Source organism: Candoia aspera, chromosome 6 (genome assembly GCF_035149785.1).
Source record: "Candoia aspera isolate rCanAsp1 chromosome 6, rCanAsp1.hap2, whole genome shotgun sequence".
Classification (NCBI taxonomy): Eukaryota; Metazoa; Chordata; class Lepidosauria; order Squamata; family Boidae; genus Candoia; species Candoia aspera.
The window spans coordinates 36788294-36809521 of NC_086158.1; the positions used below are offsets into that span (position 1 = coordinate 36788294).

At 38.4% G+C, this 21228-nt stretch overlaps 1 protein-coding gene across 1 annotated transcript in view; it reads left to right on the top strand.

Annotated features, from left to right (window-relative positions):
* Positions 1–396: 396 nt before the first annotated feature.
* The window catches only part of CAB39 (calcium binding protein 39), a 39013-nt gene continuing 18181 nt past the window's right edge, over positions 397–21228 (top strand). Inside the window, exons 1-2 of the mRNA XM_063306729.1 lie at positions 397–621; positions 17722–17880. Of these exons, the coding sequence (XP_063162799.1) occupies positions 17767–17880 (114 nt within the window). The 5' untranslated portion in view covers positions 397–621; positions 17722–17766. The remainder of the gene's footprint in view (positions 622–17721; positions 17881–21228) is intronic.

Sequence of the window (21228 nt, forward strand, 5' to 3'; positions counted from 1 at the left end):
GAACAAACTAGCCAAGCATATTTTAACCTAGCTTAGTGTAAACGCTCAGACTGTGCAGTTATTTATAGTGCAGGATGTTGTGCAAATCCAGAAAATGAAGCAGGGTTAAATAGCTTAGTGCGTGGTTGCTAAATACCTCGATAAAATTGAGAAACATCTTAATTACAGGTCAGACGGCGACTGACAACACTGAGGGGCCGACACTGCGGACTTCGCCCAGCTCCACAGGCATTCCCTTTCGGCCTCCCATTGAGCTCCCGCATTTCAAGAATCCGAGCCGGCGCTGAAGAGCGCCTGGGCGGCACCGGCTGCTCTGATCCCTCCGCGCCGCAGAGGGAAGCAGCGAGCTCGCGTTCCACCTCGGGCACGAGCTTACTTTCCCTTCCCGCCACTGCTCGTCAGTCGTTAGTATCCGCCGCCGGGCTGGGAAGGGAAGGGAAGGGAAGAGAGGTGAGGAGAAAGGAAAGGAAGGGGTCGGGTCGCTGCACAGCCAGGACCGCGGGGCGAGGGAGGGGCCAGCGAGGCCGATAACTAGCCGGCCGGGGCCTCGTCTGAAAGCGAGCCGACCTTTCAGCGACAGCAGGCCGAGGCCGCCCGCCGCCTCTTCGCCGCAGGAAGAAGGTAGGTTGCGTTGGGTCCTCTCGGGCCTTGCGGGCCGCAGCTGACCAAGCCCATCGTGGAGCTGAGCCTGGGGAGGCGGCCTGTCTTAGGGAGCATCCTTTGCGCCTCTGCTGCTCCGAGGCCTCGCCTGGCCGGGCGAGTTAAGAGCTCTGCCTTCCAGCCGCCTTGGTCGCGTGGTGGGCGAGGGAAGGGTGACTTCGAGCCTTGGGGTGTCCTCTCCGACGGTCCGGCCCGGCTTATCCTCGTTGTGTGGCGAGAGGAGAAAGGGGTAGTCGCTCCCGTCGTTTCCCACAACTATGGCTTCTAAGCCACCTCAGAGATCGTCACTGGAACTGCGAGGTGGGAATCAGTTCCGGATTCATTGTTAAACGAGGTCCACAAGAGACGCGCTCGTGGGCGACCTGGGGCTGCTCCTTGTCCTCTACTGCTGGGAGTGCTGAGCATTGTTAGCAGGAAAACTTTCTTTGCTTTAAAAAGGCTTACCTCACGGTCCTGTCTCACAGTATTTAGGGAACGAGAGACCTCGTTCAATCCGGAAATGTTAGTGTTTTTTTTTAATACGGCCTTTAAAACTCTGAAAAGCAAAGAGATTCTCATTAGGTTTGTTCATCCAGTTTCGTGGTGCTGCAGAAATGAAAGCTTATTTGCTTTTCTCTTGCAAAACACTTGCACAGAGAGGCCCAGTTTGGGTGAATGTATCTATATCGATCAGGGTAGCTCATCTTAATTGCTAGTTTCGTTTGATAAATGCTATAGATGAATAGGCCTGGGCCTATGTTTAAACATCTGAATATGGTAGTAGTTAATACTTATGTTTAGAGTGATTACTGTATAACTCTCGGTGGTATGTTTTCTTGAGTTAATTGGTTTGATCTGCTTTTTTTTGTATGTGTGTATTCAGTCCACTATAGAGCTAGATAATTTGTCTCTGTAATGTTTAAACAAATTGTATTAGTTTTCATAGAGCTGGGATTTATTTTTTCAGTTCTTGGTAATGTATCAAGAATAGCAGTTAGAAGGCAACTAAAAAGCCGTGTAGATTCTTGTTCAGAAATTGTACATCAAGGTATTCAGAAAATGTGTTGCTTAATGAAGTTGCTTCTTTAAATAAAACTTAAGTATTAACGACATCATGTTTCAAATCAAACAGAAGTTACAAACATGGACTATAGACAAGCTGATTCTAAAATCTGAGGTGTGTATATATGTAAGATCGGAATAAAAAACTCTTGAGCAAATGAGTTCCTCTTTTTCAGTGGAAAAACTGATAATAAAACTCCATGCTGAAAGTGGATGTAAAATAGAAGTATAAAGGTGTAAGCAATTTTCTTTTCCTTTCTAAAAATAGTCATAATAATCATAAAAGATAAACAAAAGTATTTGACCATTTTGAACTATTTCCTGATGAAATGTTCTTGTATACACATTCCAAGAAATGTTAAAGGAAAGTATGCTTTTGATATAGCTTAATATGACATATGCTGTAGGTAAGGCTAATAAATTACTACAAACATATGTGAAACTATATTAAATTCTGGATTTATTTGTAGGTACTGAGGAAAATGGGTTGAAAATTGAATATTTTTTATACTTAGCATTCAAGTTGTCATTATTTATTCTTTTACTTTATTTCTCTACTACAATATTTTTAAGAACTCAGATGCTACATTATATAGAAAATAAAGTGCAGTTTGTCTTTAGACTGCATACATACAGTGGGCTGCTTAAATTGTATTGACTTTATACTCAGTGGATGCATAATTTTAACTATTATAGCAAACCTGTTGAAATAGCTGTTTGTTATTTAAGACAAATATGATTAAGATACTAATGTAACCTTCACAAAATTGTTGATGATTTTCATTTAATAAAAGTGTTCATATTCTTTTTTCAGAGAACAAAGGCATGTAAATAATATAGTACAACTATGTAAGAAATTGGTTATTTGATGTAGTTTCTCTTCACTGAATCCTAATAACTTCCAGTAATAAAGCACTATAGTTGCTTAATAACATAACAAATCAGACACGTTTGGTAACAGTTCTAAAGATATGACTATAAGTTTAGCAATCATAGAGTTCCTTAAATTAAATGTGCATTTATTTTCTCTCAGTATCAGTGTTCCTTCTGTCTCTGTCTGTCTCTCTCTCTTTTGGTGCCTCCCTCTGGTGACATTTGGGGCAGCTTTTCATGGGGCTTGAAAGGTTGCACTTAGAATGGAGTATCTGAGAAACCCCTCCTGGTGTGGCTTTTTGGATCTTGGCCATTATTTGCATTATTCCTGTAAATATTCTTTGCAGTTACATGCCTTTTGGAAATCACATAACAGTTTACTGTGCATGCATGCCTACTGACTTCCAGTGTTATATGATATAATCTCTTAAAAGTCTTTTATTATTGTTAGTCACTGGCCAATGACTGATTCTGTGAAGTTATGTTAAGAATGCTCTACATCCCTTAAATGTCTAGATTACTAAGATAAAATATTTGTTCAGGAGGGGAAGAACTTTTCTGATTCTAATATGATTGACACTTTTTAACATTAGTTTTTAAAATTAAATTGTAGTATCCTTACTATAGTTTTGTTTTAACAAAGGCTACTTAATATCTGTCTAGTTCTATAGTTCTTTAGAAATCTAGCATTTTAAGTAATGTCATGAATTCATGAGGGTAAGACTAATATTTGCAAAATTAAAGTCAAATAAAAATGACATCACTAATTAAAACATAGAGCTCTGAAGATGTACTTCCATGTGGCTTTCTCCTTTAAAAACAATTTCAAGACATTTCCTCAAGTTGGAAGTTGTTTTACTAATCAGACTTGTATTTAAATCATACTGCAACTAGATTTTCTTGATATTTAAACAATGTACATTATATTTTTTAATCTTAATATGGTAATAATTGTTTAATTTGTAGAATATTCAAAGGCAAATGACATTTTCCATCACTGAAGTCTAACAGTGAATTTTCAGAGTGTCTTTGTTGCATGATTGACTGATTTAGAAAAGCTAAGATATCTTCCATAACAGAAAAAAAAATTAGGTGCTCATGATGATTTTATCAGTGCTGTTTACATGCAAATCAGGACTCTAAAATCATGCAGCAAGTAGGAGAATATGGTTTTCACCTTGCCAGAAGAGCAAAAAGTGTAAGAAGATAGAGAGCACTGGTTTTCCCTTCTATTACTGCATTTTACATTGATTTGTGTAGTTTTATTTAACCTGTATGTCTCCTATTTTGTTTTAATATGAAGCAGCAATGAATCGTTGCTATTTATTTGAGATGGTAGTAAATTTGATTGGTTGGCTTAGAAAATACAACAGATAATGTATGTATATATTCCAGGATTGGTTTCTACTTTCATCATACTTCATTAAAAAAAAATCTGTTCTGAAGTGTTCGTGGTATGTGTGCTGGTCTTTTCATTAGATAGGCACCTGCTTTTTAGATTAATAATTGAAGAGCCAGAAATAAACTATTGTTGTACTACAATTCTTTAATTTCTATTCTAAAGGGAAATCTAGCAGTTAAAAGCACATCAAGATAAGTATAGTAACATTTACAATTTGCTTTGAGAATAAAACATCTTTATTTCAGAAAATAATTACAGAATAAATATTAGATCCATGGCACTTCAGTCATCCTAATTTTCATAGTAAAATCAGGCAGTATTTGTGGCACCGATAAGTAAATGCTTTAAATACAGTTGCAGTTACAGGAATGCGAAGTATGAAATTATGGGCAGACACATCAGTACACATTTTTAGGATCAAGTTGACGATTTTGTAACCAAATTTAATTATTTGGCCATCTTGTCATGCATAGTTTTCCACCTTGTTTTCATTATTTAAATATACACTGTGGATGTCAGTCTTAAGCTTTGGAGTTGAATATTTTAAAAGCGTAGAACTGATTGGTGCAAAGTTGTTTGCTCTTTTCCTTACAATGTAAAACACATGTTCATGCAAAGTTTTAAATTGTCCCTGAATTTCTTGGTTATGTATTCAAGTAACTATTTTAAAAAGTTCCTCTCATTAAATTGCAAATTGACCTCTGTAATCTAGAATGTGTGCAAATATTATGTCCTGTATCTGCGACATGCCTAATTTTATTAAAAAATTTTATATCCACCATAATAAGGAAATAGACTGTGAAAAGCAACATAAAAGGTTGAGATTGAATTGATAATTTGAAAAAAAGCAGTGGGTTTGAACATGTAATTTGCTTTCCTACATTGTTTTTAGTCTATTCCAAGCTTTTGGAAAGCAAATCCTAACTGTCAGAAGACATTTCAGATGGCATAAAATTGGGGGAGGGGGGCAGGAAAGAACATAAGAATTACAATTACAGGTGGGGTATCTAGAGACCCTTCTCACTCCCTTGTGCAAATAAATACTCCCTTGAGTATTTATTTAAACAGTATCTGGTAAGTTACTGAATTTTGGCACCTCTGTCCTGGTTGTGCTTGTAAGAAACAAAATTCCAGTCATATTAGGGTTGCCTCATGGGATTGAACTGAGTCACAGTAGTCTAAGTTTGTGACTTTGTCTTCTACACAACATTTTTTTCTGGTGTTACAGGATGGGACTTAATGCTGCTATAGTAGATCTATGTTTTGTTTATTGGCAGCACTTAAGTTGTAACACCTAGTCCTGATATAACTTTTAAAATGGGTAGTTTTTATATTAAATTATTTCTATATTAGTTATCCTTGTAAACAGTCCCAAATTGGTTTACAGATTCTGAAATTATTTCAGAATAAAGTAGGGTAAAAAGTTGAGGTTATTCCACAGGATTGGTGCCACAATATTGCCCCCATTTATCTTTTATATGATACTTTTACAGCTATATTACCACTGTTTTTATAGTGGAGCAATACTGTGGATTGGGAAGGGGACACGGTGTTTTGGTGTGGGCACAGGCACGCATGTAGTACCTGTCACCTTAAACCAGATGTGTCTTTTCCTGGGATCATGCTGAAGCTGTGAACAGCTTTCCAATCCCAGGAAAAGCTCTAGCAGCTTTATCTTGACAAGTGCTATATGAACACACACTTTCAATGCATACTTACTTATTTATATTATTGCTAGCTAATCTTTTTTACAAGTACAAGTAGACCTTGGTGGTGATTGCCTCTTTCAGTGACCATTCAAAGTTATGACAGTGCTGAAAAAATAACTTTACAGGTAGTCTTTGCTTAACAACCCTAATTGGGACCTGAATTTCCATTGCTAGGTGATGTGGTCATTAGGTGAAACATTGCGTGATTGCATCGCTTAGTGATGGCAGTTTCGCTAGTCCCAGTTGCAGTTGTTAGGCCAGGGTCTCATGCTGCTTCTGCCCTGTCAAGCTTGCCTCTGCTTCAGTTCCCCCCCTCCCCCACCTATCTGCCCCCAATCTTTGCCCTTTTGGCTGACCTGCACTCTGCTGCACCTACCACCCTGTGTGCTGCTACCCCCGCTGCACTGCCACCCTGCACTCTGCCAGACCTTTGCCATCATCTTCCTGCTGCTGAGGCACGCCTAGCCTGGCCTTTTGTGAGGCAGCTGCTAGGTGGCGGGGGTGGTGGAGTGCAGTATGTATTCCCCATTGTGTGTCTACTTTCTCTCTTGTAATCCCTTCCTCTCCAATGAATGTAAATACAAACATTGATTCCCTTCTTGCTAATTATCCCAGTGCTAGGGTGAGCATTCCAAATGGTGGGGGGGAATGGGGAAAAGGAAAGTACAGTTGCGGTCCCATGATTTCCCACTTAGTGACCGCTTCACTTAATGACAGCTGCTGGTCCCAATTGTGGTTGCTAACAAGGACTACTGTATGCCACAATTTATTGATTTAATTAAAATACTAATATTTTAGTATTAGTAAATACTGTCAGCTAAGTATCTGGACAGTGAACAGTTTTAAAAAATATATAAGAATGAAGTAGGATAAAATGTAAAGAATCAAATGCAATATAACATAGATATAAAAAATCAACACAATCATGTGTTTTCTGACACTAAGATGAATAACAATATATACAGTGTTAGCCTAAATTATAACTTGATGGTGTTTGCTTTATTTAAGAGAAGATTGTTCATGATAGTAAATGCATGGTAGAGCAGAGAAGGCCATCTTTTGGCTGATGCCAGGTGAATGTCTGCACAATATGGTGCAATCAGTAGGGCCTGTGAATTATTTTCTGGCTTATCTGCATCAAATAGTGTGTTCTGTCAGTTACCATAATCCGAAATTGTATTCCCTGTGACATTCTATGGAAGCAAAAGTTGGAATTTGAAGAAGTAGGATAGAAAGAATATTGATGCTTTTGAACTTTGGAGAAGGCTCTAATGCTGGGAAAGGTGGAACGAAAGAGAAGAAGAGGATGACGAATGGCAAGGGGGATGGACTCAATTACTGTGGTGATAGGTACATCATTGGAAGATCTGAAGGACCAGGTTAGGGACAGATCATAATGGAGAAAATCTGTCTATGTCATCGCTAAGTGTCGACACTGACTTGATGGCACATAATCAAGGAGTCGAAAATTGGGTTGAGGATCATGACTGTTCTTACACTTACTTTACAATCCCAAATGCAGGAAACTTTTGAATAGAAATAACTTTTTGTACTCTTGCATCTGAACATTATAATACTGGCAATCTTGTATTCTGAATGTGGCAATTATGAGATTGATAACTTTCCTAGTTTTTGTTTAGGCTGTAAATCAGGCAACTGCACTAGAGCCAAGCCTGTGGGCCTTTCTGTTCATATCTAAATGTCTCAAATCTATGCACCTGTGGCTCTTTAGGTTGGCTATCAGTACTTAAGCATTTGAATGTAGATTTTATTATGTGATTGCTGTTACAAAATATTAGATATTGGTTGTAGATAGCTTATTGTGTTGAGCAGAAGCATTCCTTAGGTGGAGAAAATGAAGATATCTACATCTTATAAAATTGCTTTAGAATTTCTAAAGGACCCAGTCAGCCATATATTGTAATAGGCGTTATACCACAATCAATTTCAATAGCTGCATTGCTGTTCTGCATGCATTAGGAATACAAAACTATTTCAGTGACAGTGTAAATTCTTTAATATTTATTTGAAAGTGTTAACAAAGCTGCTTACATAGGAGTGTTTGTTTATGTATGAACTTGTCTTGATTAAGTAATGGCCAACTTACTGTAGAGAGTAAGGAAGATGACCTTGACAGAGATGTGCAATTTCCATTGATGAGGTGACAAGGTGTGAAACATTTTTTTAGTCCAGAACTTCCAGATAACACTCAGAAGCGGCTCAGACAGATACCTCTTTAATTCACTGAAGGAGGAGGAGGTACAACATAATCAGACTTGCAAGATTCTGTTGTTATAGCCAGTCTCAATAAAAGTAGTTTTTGTCTTCCTGTGAAGTTGATTTCTTGGTATGGTCTACCTAGTGGGGCTGACACTTAGGGACTTCTGCGATATGATTCAACTATGAATGATCCTGATCATTTAAGCAATGTGAAGAAGTCAGTTTTATTTATGCCTTTGCTAGATGTTGCTTGAATAATGAAATAGTTGTTTGAATAATGAAAACATGTAACTATGTAATATTACCACATATTTACAGAGAGCTCAATTGTCCAGATTCTGTGCCTGTGCTCCCCTTTCCCCACAACATATCTTACCCCCACTCCATACAAGATGTTACCCAGCTTGGTTTGGCAGTAGGATTATCCAGAGATAGATTTGTCAATGTAGCATGGTAGCACTTCTGTAGTTCACACAGCAGCAGTTCCATTTATGGTGCCAACAGTTGTGATACCATATTAGTAGGATGCAGCTATTAGCTAGAGGCAATTGTTTGCCATAGGCAACCAAAACATTTTGAATTATTAGGTTTCATGATTACAGTGATGTTTTATTATGCATAATCTTCCTTCCTTCCTTCCTTCCTTTTTGAAACTACTGCTTTTTGCATCTTAAATGTCTGGCTCCACAGTGTCTAGGGAAGCTAAAAAATTCTGCCTCATCCAAAACTAGAATGATGTGCTTTGTAAATCAGTTACAATGGGTGTGTTTGAAGCAATCTATCTAATTTGGATACATACACTTTAAAATAAAATATTGGAACAGTGTGGAATTTATGGCATCCTCTCTGTCATGAAGGACTCAAGCAGCCCTTTTATGTGCTATAACAGTATGTAAATTCCATCTGCACTTAGTAGGAAGTGGAGCTGTTGCCTTAACAACTTATCTTTCCCTTTACCTCCCCCACACTAAATATGACTTAAATTATTGTTGGTATCATGTCCACAACTTTTCGAATAGTCTTTTGGTACTGCACTGTGAGCATCTGAAATAATATGCAGTTATGGAGACTTTAAATTTTGTATTTTCTTTCTACAGTCTTTCTGATACCAAGCATGCAAGTGGGAAACTTTCCTTTTCTCTATCATTTTCAGGATTGAAATGTGCAGAAAATATTTCATATTCCTAGCTGACATTACATTTTCCCAGCTGTGAAGCAGTACTGTTTTTAAATATGTTGAAGTAGTTTTGCTCCAAGTTTTGAAAGGCAATTTCAGACACTATGGAATTCTTTTATGTATAAATATGTGATTAAATTGTTGTGTTATAGAAAAGTTGACTAAAAGTCACCTCATGGTTTAAAGAACCTCTTCAATTAATTTGCAATGTGTGGATAAAGTTTTCATTGGCAAAAGTATTTACTTATATTACAAATGCCATCTCATTCAATTATGTGAAGTGAATAATTGTTAAATACTAATTTGTATTAAGTCAGGCAACTTCAATATGAAAAATAATATATTTGTTTTTAATGTCACCTAGACCTGTATTATAAAATACTACAATTCTTTTATTTTTTAGAGTGAGTTAAAATGGGGATGGGAAGGATAATAGGATGTAGTTGTGCTTGTATTATGACAGATAATTGCTACGATTTTGCATGGCACTCAAGATTTTAATGAAATTGTGGAAGAGATTTGACAAGCAAATTGATTTTGGGAGAAAAGTATTTGTAAATAAAAATCTGTTGAATTGTTGAACTGATTTGAAAGCATGTGATACAATTTCATATATCTAATTACTTTGTTGATTCAGTTTGAAGGAATAATTCAATCAAATTGTCATTGAGTTGAAGCTTCCCAGAGCCGTAATAATTACTTTTGGGTTCTCTAGGAATTATCCTTCAAAGCAGGGTAATATGATCATTAAAACTGTGTTACTTTTTGATGAATAAATATAATGAAAAATGTCAGCACGCATGTGGAAATATTTAATCGAAATACTTTAATGGTTCATATTTATATAGACTGTGCACAGGATGACAAATACAAAATGTGCATTAAGTACATTGCCATGAACCTATATAATGATGGTGTACAAATAAAATCATAATTTGGATTCATGTACAAATCCTTATTTGGTGTAGTGGTTAAGGCATCAGGCTAGAAACAGGGAGACTGTGAGTTCTAGTTCCACCTTAGGCACAAAGCCAGCTGGGTGACCTTGGGCCAGTCAGCCTCAGTCAATGGCAAACTACTTCCAAAATCTTGCCAAGAAAACTGCAAGGACTTGTCCCGGCAGTTGCCAGGAGTCAAGACTAACTTGAAGGCACCAAAAGAAGACCATATTCGTTCTGGGATGCAAGGAATGCAATAACAACAGCCACCATTTTCATGCATGCACACAGTACATGATCCAGCATGCATGAAAACCAATTTATGCAAGGGTTCATGGAACAGTGAACCTGGGGCCAGATTGTACTGACCAGGTAGTGGAACTTTATGGCATAAATGGACCCTTATAACTCTGATTCTATAATCTGGCTTCCTTTATTCTGTCATCATTGTGTGCGTTAGGTATAAAAAGCCGAAAGATTTTCTTTTGTAGGTGTGGCATTTTGATGTGCAGTTATTGAATAAAATGATTTAAAACTTACAGCTTTGTGCCTTTCTATAAGGGCTAAAATGCATTATTCTTGTCTTTTTTGAACATTATTATTATTCTTACATTAGCAATTAGGTCAGAGAATATATGAAAAAGCTTCTATTCCTCTTTATTGTGAGTTATAGTAGTAGCCCGGCATGTTTCGTTTCAGCGTCAAAGTTACTTGTTTTGGGTTTACATCTATTACTGAATGAAAAACAATGCAAGGGAGTGTATCTTTGCCAATAGTGTCACATGATCACCATGACCAGCAATCCTAAGGGCACTGAATACTATCATTGTGTCAGCATTGCCGTCTGCCAGCTAACATTTAAAGCTAGATAAGTAGCTGCTGTTAACTCTTTGTCCAATGGTATAACATGTGCATTTCTGCGAGTACATTTCACCTCTGGTCTGCTTTACAGTGCAGTTATAATACCATGTGTCTTTGGATGCATGCTAATTTGGAAACTTTCTAATAGAGATAATTAGCTGTGAATTCATGGATTATGGGTAATATAGTCCTTCATGATTTTGAAATATAACCAAGCATGTCCAATTCAATCTTACGTTGATATAAACTCATTTTAGGTGTACTTTATCAATTGTATTGTGTTTAAAAATCAATTGAAGAAATTGTAGTATACTCTTGAAGTCTTAGAATGATGACATTAGTGTTTTGGTGGAATTTATAGATGATTGGCTCATGGATCATAATTGCTTTTTCGGGGGTGGGGCTGATGTAAGTAACATCACCTTTGTTCTCTCCTAATTTTTTAACATCAGAATACAAGTTGAAAAAAATACACTGGCTAAAAAGGCATTCTTATTTCTTAGTTTGTATATGACCTATTTTGAGCTCAGATACAAAATTTTAACGATTTTTAGAGGTTTGTTTGTGGTGTATGAAATGCTTCAAAGTATTTATCCATTGCTAAAGTTAACTACCAGGTGAAGATACCAGCCACAATTTTAGGATTTTAATGCTGTACCAATAGTATTCTTACTAGTTTTGAATAACTTCTTACCTTATCAATTTCTTATCAGTATCATTTCTAGACAGCTACCATTATATGTAATATGGGAAGCAGCAGATAGATAATTAGTGAAGAGGTGATGAAAATGTCAGTGGATAAAAATATATCAGTATATCATTTCTATCATCACAAGAGAAACAGCTGTACAAATCTGACTAATCACTATGAAAAAGTTAACTTTTGAATACATTATTTTTCATTTTTCTAGCATTTTATTTTTGTGTTTCTCTTTTGACATAGTACAAAAGTTGCTATCTAAATGGGAATCATATGAATAAAACACAGGGCCCCATTACTGATAAAATAACTCTGAATGCCTATAAAGTAATTGACCCTTAGTTGTTTCATTGTTATCCTTTCTGTAGTTCTACTTGTTAATTAACTCAATTACTAATTGTTCAAGTGAGGTTTCTAATTCTATTTCTATGAATCAAGTATATATGCGAGTCTTAAGGATATATACTTAAATCATGTTTATTGTAGGGACTATACATTATTGGTAGGAATACAGACAATCCTATAATGGACGAACAGGGAAACTCAGAATATACAATACTGTTTTTTTCACATTGTAATAAACTTAGATTTTTATCAGTATTTCAACTTTAAATACATTTCCAGAACTCCTTAGTTTTGCTAACTTGAAAACAGAACCAGAATTTATCATATAAACAAGCAGTACAGGTAGTCCCCGCTTAACAACCACAATTGGGACCGGACTTTAGGTCACTAAGTGATGCATTCATTAACTGAGACGTCACATGGTTGCTTCGCTTAGCAATGGCAATCTTGGCAATTTGTCTTGCCGTCATTAAGTGAATTTTACCGGTGGTTAGCCAAGCACCCACCCCAATCCAAGCCATTTCGGGCTTGGTTCCTCCCAGCCCCGAGCCTCAGTAAGGTAAGCCACTGCCTTCAACTCCTCCCACCCACCTGTCTCCCCCACATCTCTGCCCTTTTGGTCACCCTGCACCCTGCCTTGCAGGGTGGCAAGCAGACCCAGAACTGCATGGCTCTGGGACCTCAAGAAACCCCTGAGTCGCAGCACAGCATGAAACTGTGGCTGCCCCAGCCCAGCCATGCAAAGCCGCCCCAGGAAGCTGCAGCCACCCCAGCCCACATTCATTCACCCAGCTGCCTCTTCTCCCAGTTCCCCACACTGACCTTTTGCCTTTTTTGCCCACCCACTGCGGGGGAAGCAGAAGCACCTTGCTACCTTTGCTGTGTCCTTTTCGGACCCAGCTTCTTAGGCGAACATTCCCTCCATGTGGCTCCCTTCAGAACACTGTCTTCGGAAGCCTGCGCTCTCTTCTCGGAGCCTTTGGAAAGAGACAGCAGGTTTCCAAAATCTGTGCAGACTTCAGAAAGTTGCACTTTCAGAGCTTTCAGAAAGAGCACAGCAAAGGCTTTTCAACTACTGGAAAAGTATTTTGCAAGTAACAAAAGTACAAAAATTATTATTGTTTGCCCTGCAGGTATGTTCCTCTGTTGTCCCTTCAGAAAAGTCAACCAGTTGGTTCTTCTTTGCATCTACTTGACTTCCTGATTTTTGTGTCAAATTTATTAACCAATTTCCAAGGTGATATTAATGTCCTACGTATTGTGATTTTTGTAGTATGTACCTACTCTCCCATCACCCTGAGGCCTGCTGTATTATTAAAGGGTTTGATGCTGAAAACAAATGTGGAACTACATATAAATGTTTTAGATGAAAACAAATAGGCTTTTTTTAATCAAGATAGTACAGTTTTTTGTATTAAGTACAGTATTTACCAAGATCAAATTTTTACTTGAACCCTTCTTGATTAGCTTGATCAACATTGTAGATTCCACAACTTCATTTATGGAGACTCAGACAAAAGTATTGGTTCCCCCCCCTCACTTTTCCCCACAGAATTCCAATTTGTGGTGAAATAAGTTGAAACTGACACAAATAAGTGGCATCTACCATTCTTTATTCCATAGTCCATAGAGCAGACACTTTGATTTTGATCTATGAATTAACAAACTGTATTCTTAACATTTGCTTGTGTCACTTTCAACTTATTTCATAGCAAACTGGGATTCTTTGGAGAAGAGTGGAGGGGTGCCAATACTTTCGGCCACGTCTGTTTGCCATTATTATTAAGCATTCTTGCAACCCTGTGGTTTTTCTTGTTCTTCCTGTCCCATTTCTGTTTTATTGGTGGCATAAATAGGAAAGACAGAGTTTTTCTTAAAAGCGGGTAAGTTGGCATTTCAGAAGTCCTTAGTACTTTACATTATGTGTGCATCATGAGGAGCAGGGCTACATGTAGCCTTTGAAACCCTTGAGAGGCAGTCCCTGGCAGCCCCCTCAATTTGTTAATGTTCAAAGAGGGGAAATTGTAAAAGACATGACTGCATCTTGATCATTTTGATTATATTTAATTTTTATTACATTTGCATATAAATGGAATCAAATCAGATTTAGTTCTTGACCTGACCCTGCCTACTAGTGCATACAGGCCACTCAGAGGCCAAGTGCAGTCATTAGCATAGGAAAAGTACACTTTCTTTAATCTTTTATCTTGGATTCCAACAAGCTGGTTGGGCAGCCCTGTATGTTTTCTCATAAGTAGGTCTTAATGTGTTCACAATGCTTACTTCTGAGTAAGTGTACATGAACAGCAGCTTTAACAGAAAGAAGGTTTACAATCCCCTTCTTTTCCAAAAACTTTCAGCTGGAGAAGTTCTAGAATCACGACTTCAGGAAAAGTGGGAATTTGGGTAGGTGTCTGTGAAATTATGTTACTTTTGTTAGAATAAACCTTTTGTTGGTGTTTAAGTGTTTTTCATCTGTTAGATTATTGGTGATTATGAACTGTGTTAAAACTGCAAAGTTAATACTTGCCCTATCAACAGTATATGAGAGCGCATGACACAGCTACCTTTCTGAAAATAAGCACAACTTAATGCCAGCCTAGCAGTTTGAAAACATGCAAATGTGAGTAGATTAATAGGTACCGCTTTAGCGGGCAGGTAACGGTGTTCCGTGTAGTCATGCTGGCCACATGACCACGGAAGTGTCTACGGACAAATGCCGGCTCTTCGGCTTTGAAATGGAGATGAGCGCCACCCCCTAGAGGCAGACACGACTGGACTTAATGTCAAGGGAAACCTTTACCTTTACCTAATGACAGAACAACAAAGGATTTTGTGTCACCAAGAAAAGCTACCTGAAGTTCCACATATACTATCTCTTGGAGTAAGATGGCACATAAAGCAACTAAATGCCTACTTAGTATGCATGACAGAAAACTTACTGAGTTTTGTGTTTTTTAGCTTTTAGGATGATTGGTCACTCCTGACTTGCCTCCCAAATGAAGTCATCCCAAAACATCATAGCTCGCAGGCAGGGCTTGTCTTACATTTTACGGTTGGAGTACTGGAAACAGACAGAAAACAAATTTACCTTAAACCTTTCTTTTCAAAATAGCCCTATATATGACAAAGAAGTAGGGAATTCATGTACTATTTATTCTAAAATCTGAGCTGTCATTCTTTAAGACCTCAGGATTAGCCAAAATAGCCACCCACTATTTGAATATCATTAAAATTTAGACTCTTGTATATGTTTATTCTTATAAACTTTTTAATTAATTGGTGGCTATTTCGTACAGGTAGTCCTCAAGTTATGACCATTTGTTCAGCGACTGTTCAAAGTTATGGTGGTGCTGAGCGAATGGTACTTACGCCTGGTTCCTGAAGTTGCAGCTGTTGCAGTGCCCCCATGATCATGTGGTCAAAATTCAGGTGCTTGGCAGTCTGCCCACACTCAGGACCACAGGAGTGCTTCAGCTCTCCCTCCCTGCCTGTCTCCCCCTCATCTCTGCCCTTTTGGCCACCCTGCACAGCAGCACTCCTTGGAAGTGACGCTGGGGCTGCAGTAGAGGCCCAGAGCTTTCAGCAGTCTCAGTCGGCCACCATTGCCCTGCAGAAAGCCTTCTGAAAGCTTCTGAGGCTTTCCGAAGCATCTCAACAATGGGGTGTGCTATTTGGAGAACAGCGCAAGCAGCCTCTGGAAGAAGGCCTGGTGTGGATAGCAGCTGCCACATAGGGCTGGGCTGGCCTCAGCAGCAGCAGGAGGAAGATGGCTAAGGTCAGCTGGGCAGACAGGGCCTGTGGAATGCAGGGCAGTGGGGCGGTAGAGCTTGGTGCTGGGGTGGCTGCTGCGGCATGGCGCTTGAAGTGGCACTGAGCGGCAGTGCTGGGGCTGAAGTTGAGGCCTGGGGGCAGCTGGCTGAGACTGCTGAAGACCCTGGGCCTCTACTTCAGCCCCAGTGCTGCTGCTGCCACTGAGGAGTGCTGCTGTAGAGGGGGGCTGAAAGGGCAGAGTTGGGTGGGAGGAGGCAGGTGGGGGAGTTCAAGAGGAAGCAGAGGGCGCAGTCCCTTACCTTACTGAGGCTTGGGGCTGGGAGAGACCAACCTGGAATGGCTTGGATCAGGATGGGTCCTTGCCTAATGAGCAGTGGGATTTGGTTAATGACGGCAATTAGGAGTGCTGGGATTGCCATCACTAAGTGATGAGGTCACGTGTTGTTTTGCCTAACAACCATATTGCTTAGCAGTGGAAATTCTGGTCCCAAGTACTATCGTAATTGAGGATTATCTGTAATTCATTTCATTTTTTCTGTGCATATGAGTTAAATACTTTTAACATTAAAATGAGTGTTTACCATTTCTGCACATAGCATAATGTTACTTACCATGAAAGGGAATAGAGTGTACAGTGTATCAGTAAATTGTGGCATTCTTACACCCATCTGATAGTCAAGCATGCCTGTGTGGATTTGATATATTTTTAGGTGAACCATGTCTCTTCTGCTGCCATCTAGTGGTCATCTGGATTTTTTGCAGCCAAGATGAAGTAGCTTTCTATCTGTTCTTTACAGTGCTTTAGTATAATAACTTGAGAAAGTCAGTTGTTAAGCCTGGTAAAATGGTGTTATTTTGCTTTCCTGTATTTATAAATATCATGTGGCTCCTGATGCTTATCATCTGTTTCCTTTTTCTATAAAATAGATTAAGGAGGTATATTTTTTACAACTTCTTGAATATTATACATCTCTGTGCATCTTACTAACTTGGCACTTTTCATCTGCTAGCAAAAAAGTTACAGCTGTTTGCTAAGTAGGCTTTTTTTATTCTGTCATTCATAAATGCAAGTACTGTAGAATTTTGGAATCTAAAACTATTTAGTTGCTTAACAATTAGTGAAAAATATTTGCAAGCACAAATCAACATATGTGGCATATCTTATATAGATATGAGAAATAGCTAGTAACAGATGACTTGGAAGAGAGGTATTTTTTCAGCATTAAGTAAATGCCATTTTAATTAGAATACTAAACACCTTAGTAGTCTGAGAAACAGCAAATAGTCAAGTTTATTTTCATGCAGTTTACTGTTCTCACTTGTTTTTTATTGGTTACTGTAAATACATAAAGGGAGCTCTGCCTGTTGTCTGTTATAAACAGCTATGTATTGTTGATTTTTAGGATAACATGACTATACCAATTTTTCTTTAATCTGACTGCCCTGTAAGCTTACTGTTCTGTAAGTACCTTCTTTACTCAGTTTTGCTGTAATCTGAATTTGGTTGTAGATTAATTTTTGTGATAAAATGTCAAAGTACCATCAGCGACACCTTGAAAAACCAATAAATGTTAATGCAATTATGAAATTTTAAATGAAGGATTAGACCTGCTAATGACATGGCATACAACCATGCAAGTCTTACAAGTTTTTCATGCCCTTTTTAGATGGATTCAGACTATTCTTAGGTAATATAAATTGCATCTTGCCTTTTTATTTACAGCCTGTGGCCCAAAACCATAAAATTAAATCCTTTTCTCAAAAATACTTGTTTTTTCTTGAGTTAGTTCACTACAACAAATTGAATTGCAGAATTGGAAGTGGGCTTTAGCCCATCAACTCCTTATGCTATAATTCCAGTTAAACCATCCCTAAGAGATGACTGTCTAAACTTAAACTTAACTGGAAGCTGGAAAATCTCAGGGTTGATTCTAACAAACATGTTATGATGTCTACTTTTTTGTATCCAGTGGTTATGTTTTCTTTTACTTCACTTAACTACCTCCCCCTTTAATTTGCAGGTAAAAGAGGAATTCTAGAAGAAGAGACACTTGTAGTTTGCAAGCATGCCATTTCCCTTTGGCAAATCACACAAGTCTCCTGCAGACATAGTGAAGAATTTGAAGGACAGCATGGCAGTTCTAGAAAAACAAGATATTTCCGACAAGAAGGTAGAAAAGGTAAAGTTTGCATTTCCTTCTTAGTGGATCTGTCCTGGAGGAATTGTTTAATGCTTTCATATAAGTGACAGAACAGGTACTAATTTCATAAGCATTTTTGTTAATCCACAGCAGCAGTGTCTGTTGTTTTATTTTTAGCAAATAATGATTATAACCTTTGTAACATACTGCTACTGAAGCTATTTCCAACCCTTGCTAATTTGTCATCAGCACTATTTTAATAACACTTATATTTTCTCTCTGAAACTTTTCTCTGTTCCCAGGTAGTCAAACTTTATGCTTCAAACATCTCATCAAAATTTACTTTCAATAAAAATTTTCCTTACTCTCCATCTTCATTTTCACTGTCACCTGATTCTCTTCTGTTCGATACCCCACTGTTCATTAGTCTATCAATTAAAGTGGTTATCAGTATAAGAGATTAACAAGTCCATTCTTAGTTTTGATGAGGATATAATCACACTATTTGGATTTTGGACATTGAGACATTTTCTTCAAATACATGTTTTTTAGCTTTAGTCTGAAATTACTGTCTTGTGTTGAACGCTGAATTATTGAAATTCTCAAGTAATAAAACAGGGTGTAGAACAGCTGAATTATTTTGAAACAGTGTTTTATAACCTACTTGCAAATGTGCAAATTCTCTTCTCTGTATAGTTTCACTGGCAAAGCTGTATGTTCTCCCTATTGTGGAAGAGAATTTTAGCTATGTTATAGTTAGGGGACCAAATACTAACTCAGCAAATTTTCAGTTAGCTTTAAATTTTGTAATTCCATAACTGCGTTTACACACTGGATCCTGATGCCATTGTACGTCCATTGGAAAAATCGTAAATAGTTTTGAAACAATTGTACTGTACATGTCAGAAATATTTCCAAGTTTAATGCCTGAATTAAGCTTTTGCCAGCTGGGAATAGGATCAGAGGTGCTATCAGTTTTAAAGTCTTATTGATAATAGGCCTATAAATAGTGTAAATCATTGTTTCTCATTGAGAAGGATAACTGGGATCATTGAAAGGGGAGAATGGAGTTATAGGTCTCCTAAATAGCTTTGACCCTAATAATAGAGTACTGTGTTTAACTCACAGAGAAGAATCTGTGGTCAGGAACAGAAATGAAGACAGTTTGGATAGGAACAGAATAGATGATATGGAGGGAGGAAGATAATCTAGTTGAGAACCTAAAAAGACCCCTGCTTGATCAAACAATAGGCCCTTAGAGTCTATAATTCTTTGTCACATATTGGCCAAATGATGCATTTGTGAAATTAGCAAGCCAAGTCCCATCAACCAGTTTTTAAGTAATGCTGCCTTTGATTCAAGAAGCTTTAAACAAGAAGTTTTGAATCATCTACTCTTAGTTTTCTGTTTTTAACCAATCCTTGAGATAATTTCTTTACTTATCCTATGGCAGTTGACTTTGAACTTTTGGTAAGGACTTTATCAAAGGTTTTTGAGCATTCAGTAATATAGAAACTACTGGATTACCCTCGTCTGCATGCTTGTTGACATCTCAGTGGAGAAAGATATTTTGTAAAAGTTTAAAGTAGATATAGGTAGTCTTCAACTTAACAACCATTCGTTCAGCAACTGTTTGAAGTTACGACAGTGCTGAATGAAGGAACTTATGACTGGTCCCCAAAGTTACATCCATTGCAGTGCCCCATGGTCACATGATTGCACTCTGGGTGCTTAGCAACCTGTTTGCACTTACAACCAGTTGCCAAGCACCCCACAATCATGTGATCAACATTTGCAACCTTCCCTGCTGGCTTCCCCAGAAAGTCAACAGAGAAGCTGGCAGGGAATGTTGCTGGGGTAAGTCTCCCCCACCTGTGCACCCTCCCCAGCCCCTCTGTGTTCATGCCATGCCAGCCACTCACAGATCCCCGCACACCCTCCCCAACATGTGCTGCACCCCCACACGCCCTCCCTGTCCCGTGCCGCACCTCTCATGCCCTTCCTGACCACCACACCGCACGCCCTCGCTGACTCACATGGCACCTTTCACGCATCCCACACACCCTTCCCAACCTGCACTGCACCCCTTTGCGCCCTCTCTGACCTGCGTGGCACCTCTCATGCACCCCACACATCCTTTCTGACCCCCACTGCACCCCATGTACCCTTCCCGTTCTGTAAGGCGCCTCTCATGTGCCCCCATGTGCCCTCACAGCACCCCCACATGGTGCCTCTCATGTACCCTCCCTGAACCCCTGTGCACCCCCTCATTCTCTCCATCACCAAGCAGCAGCCACTTACCTGCCTGCCGGCCTGGACTTGCAACTTCCTGCTGGCTTCCCCACTGGCTTTGCTTGTGAGAAGCCGGCAGAAAGTTGCCTTGCCTAATGACTGTGGGATTCAGTTAATGACAGCAACTGAGACTGCAGGGATTGTCATTGCTGAGCAATGTGGTCACACTTTACGACCGCATTACTTAGTGACAGAAATTCCAGATTCATCAGGAGAATCAGAAGATTTTTGTAAAGTCTATCACTATTAATTTTAGTGAGACTTCCAAACTCATTGCTGAAAACCAGTGTGTTGCTTAATTTGCGTCTATTTTTAGTCTTGTTGGTATGCTTCAAACAAGTTCCGTTTGTGTTAAGAATGATTACCCACTCCGCTGAGATGGCTCTTGCAAAATCATAAAATAAGGACTAAGAAAGCAGATTTGAAAAACAGTGAGGTTAGTTGGGTTCTTTGCTGCTTTCTTTTGAACCTTTTACAGGTTTTTCCATATGTTTCAAGACATCTCTGGCTTGTCATTTTGGGTGTGGGGTAGAAGTAGGATGAAATTAAATTAACAAACATACTATTCTTAATACTTCATACTACTGTTCCTGTAAATCAAAGCAAATGTAAAAGTTTATGGTGAAGTATGTAAGAGAGCTGAAAAATCATTTTTGAAAAGCACAGCTTAAAAAGAGTAATCAGAGACTTAAAGCATTTTGCTGTCCTGTCATTTAAACTATTCTTTATAACCTGCTACAGAAAGAATTTAAATACAGCCCAGCTTAATTTAATAGCTAGTGTAGAAGATCCTGTATTTTAATATTTATATTGCAATGTGCATGCAAGGCTAAATATTTCACTCTATCAACCTATACCTCATAAGAACAAAAATCAGCTAATCCAGAATACAGTAGCACAAGCAGTGATAGGCGGGCCACGGCAGGCTTATGCAACACCTGTGCTCTGTGAACTGTACTGGTTACCAGTTGCTTTCAACATAAGCCCCCCCCTTCTAAACTGACAAATATAATTTCACTTACAATGTATATAATTTCTACTAAAACTCAGTAACTCAATATATTTTAATAGAGCCAGTAATAATTAAGGGCAAAT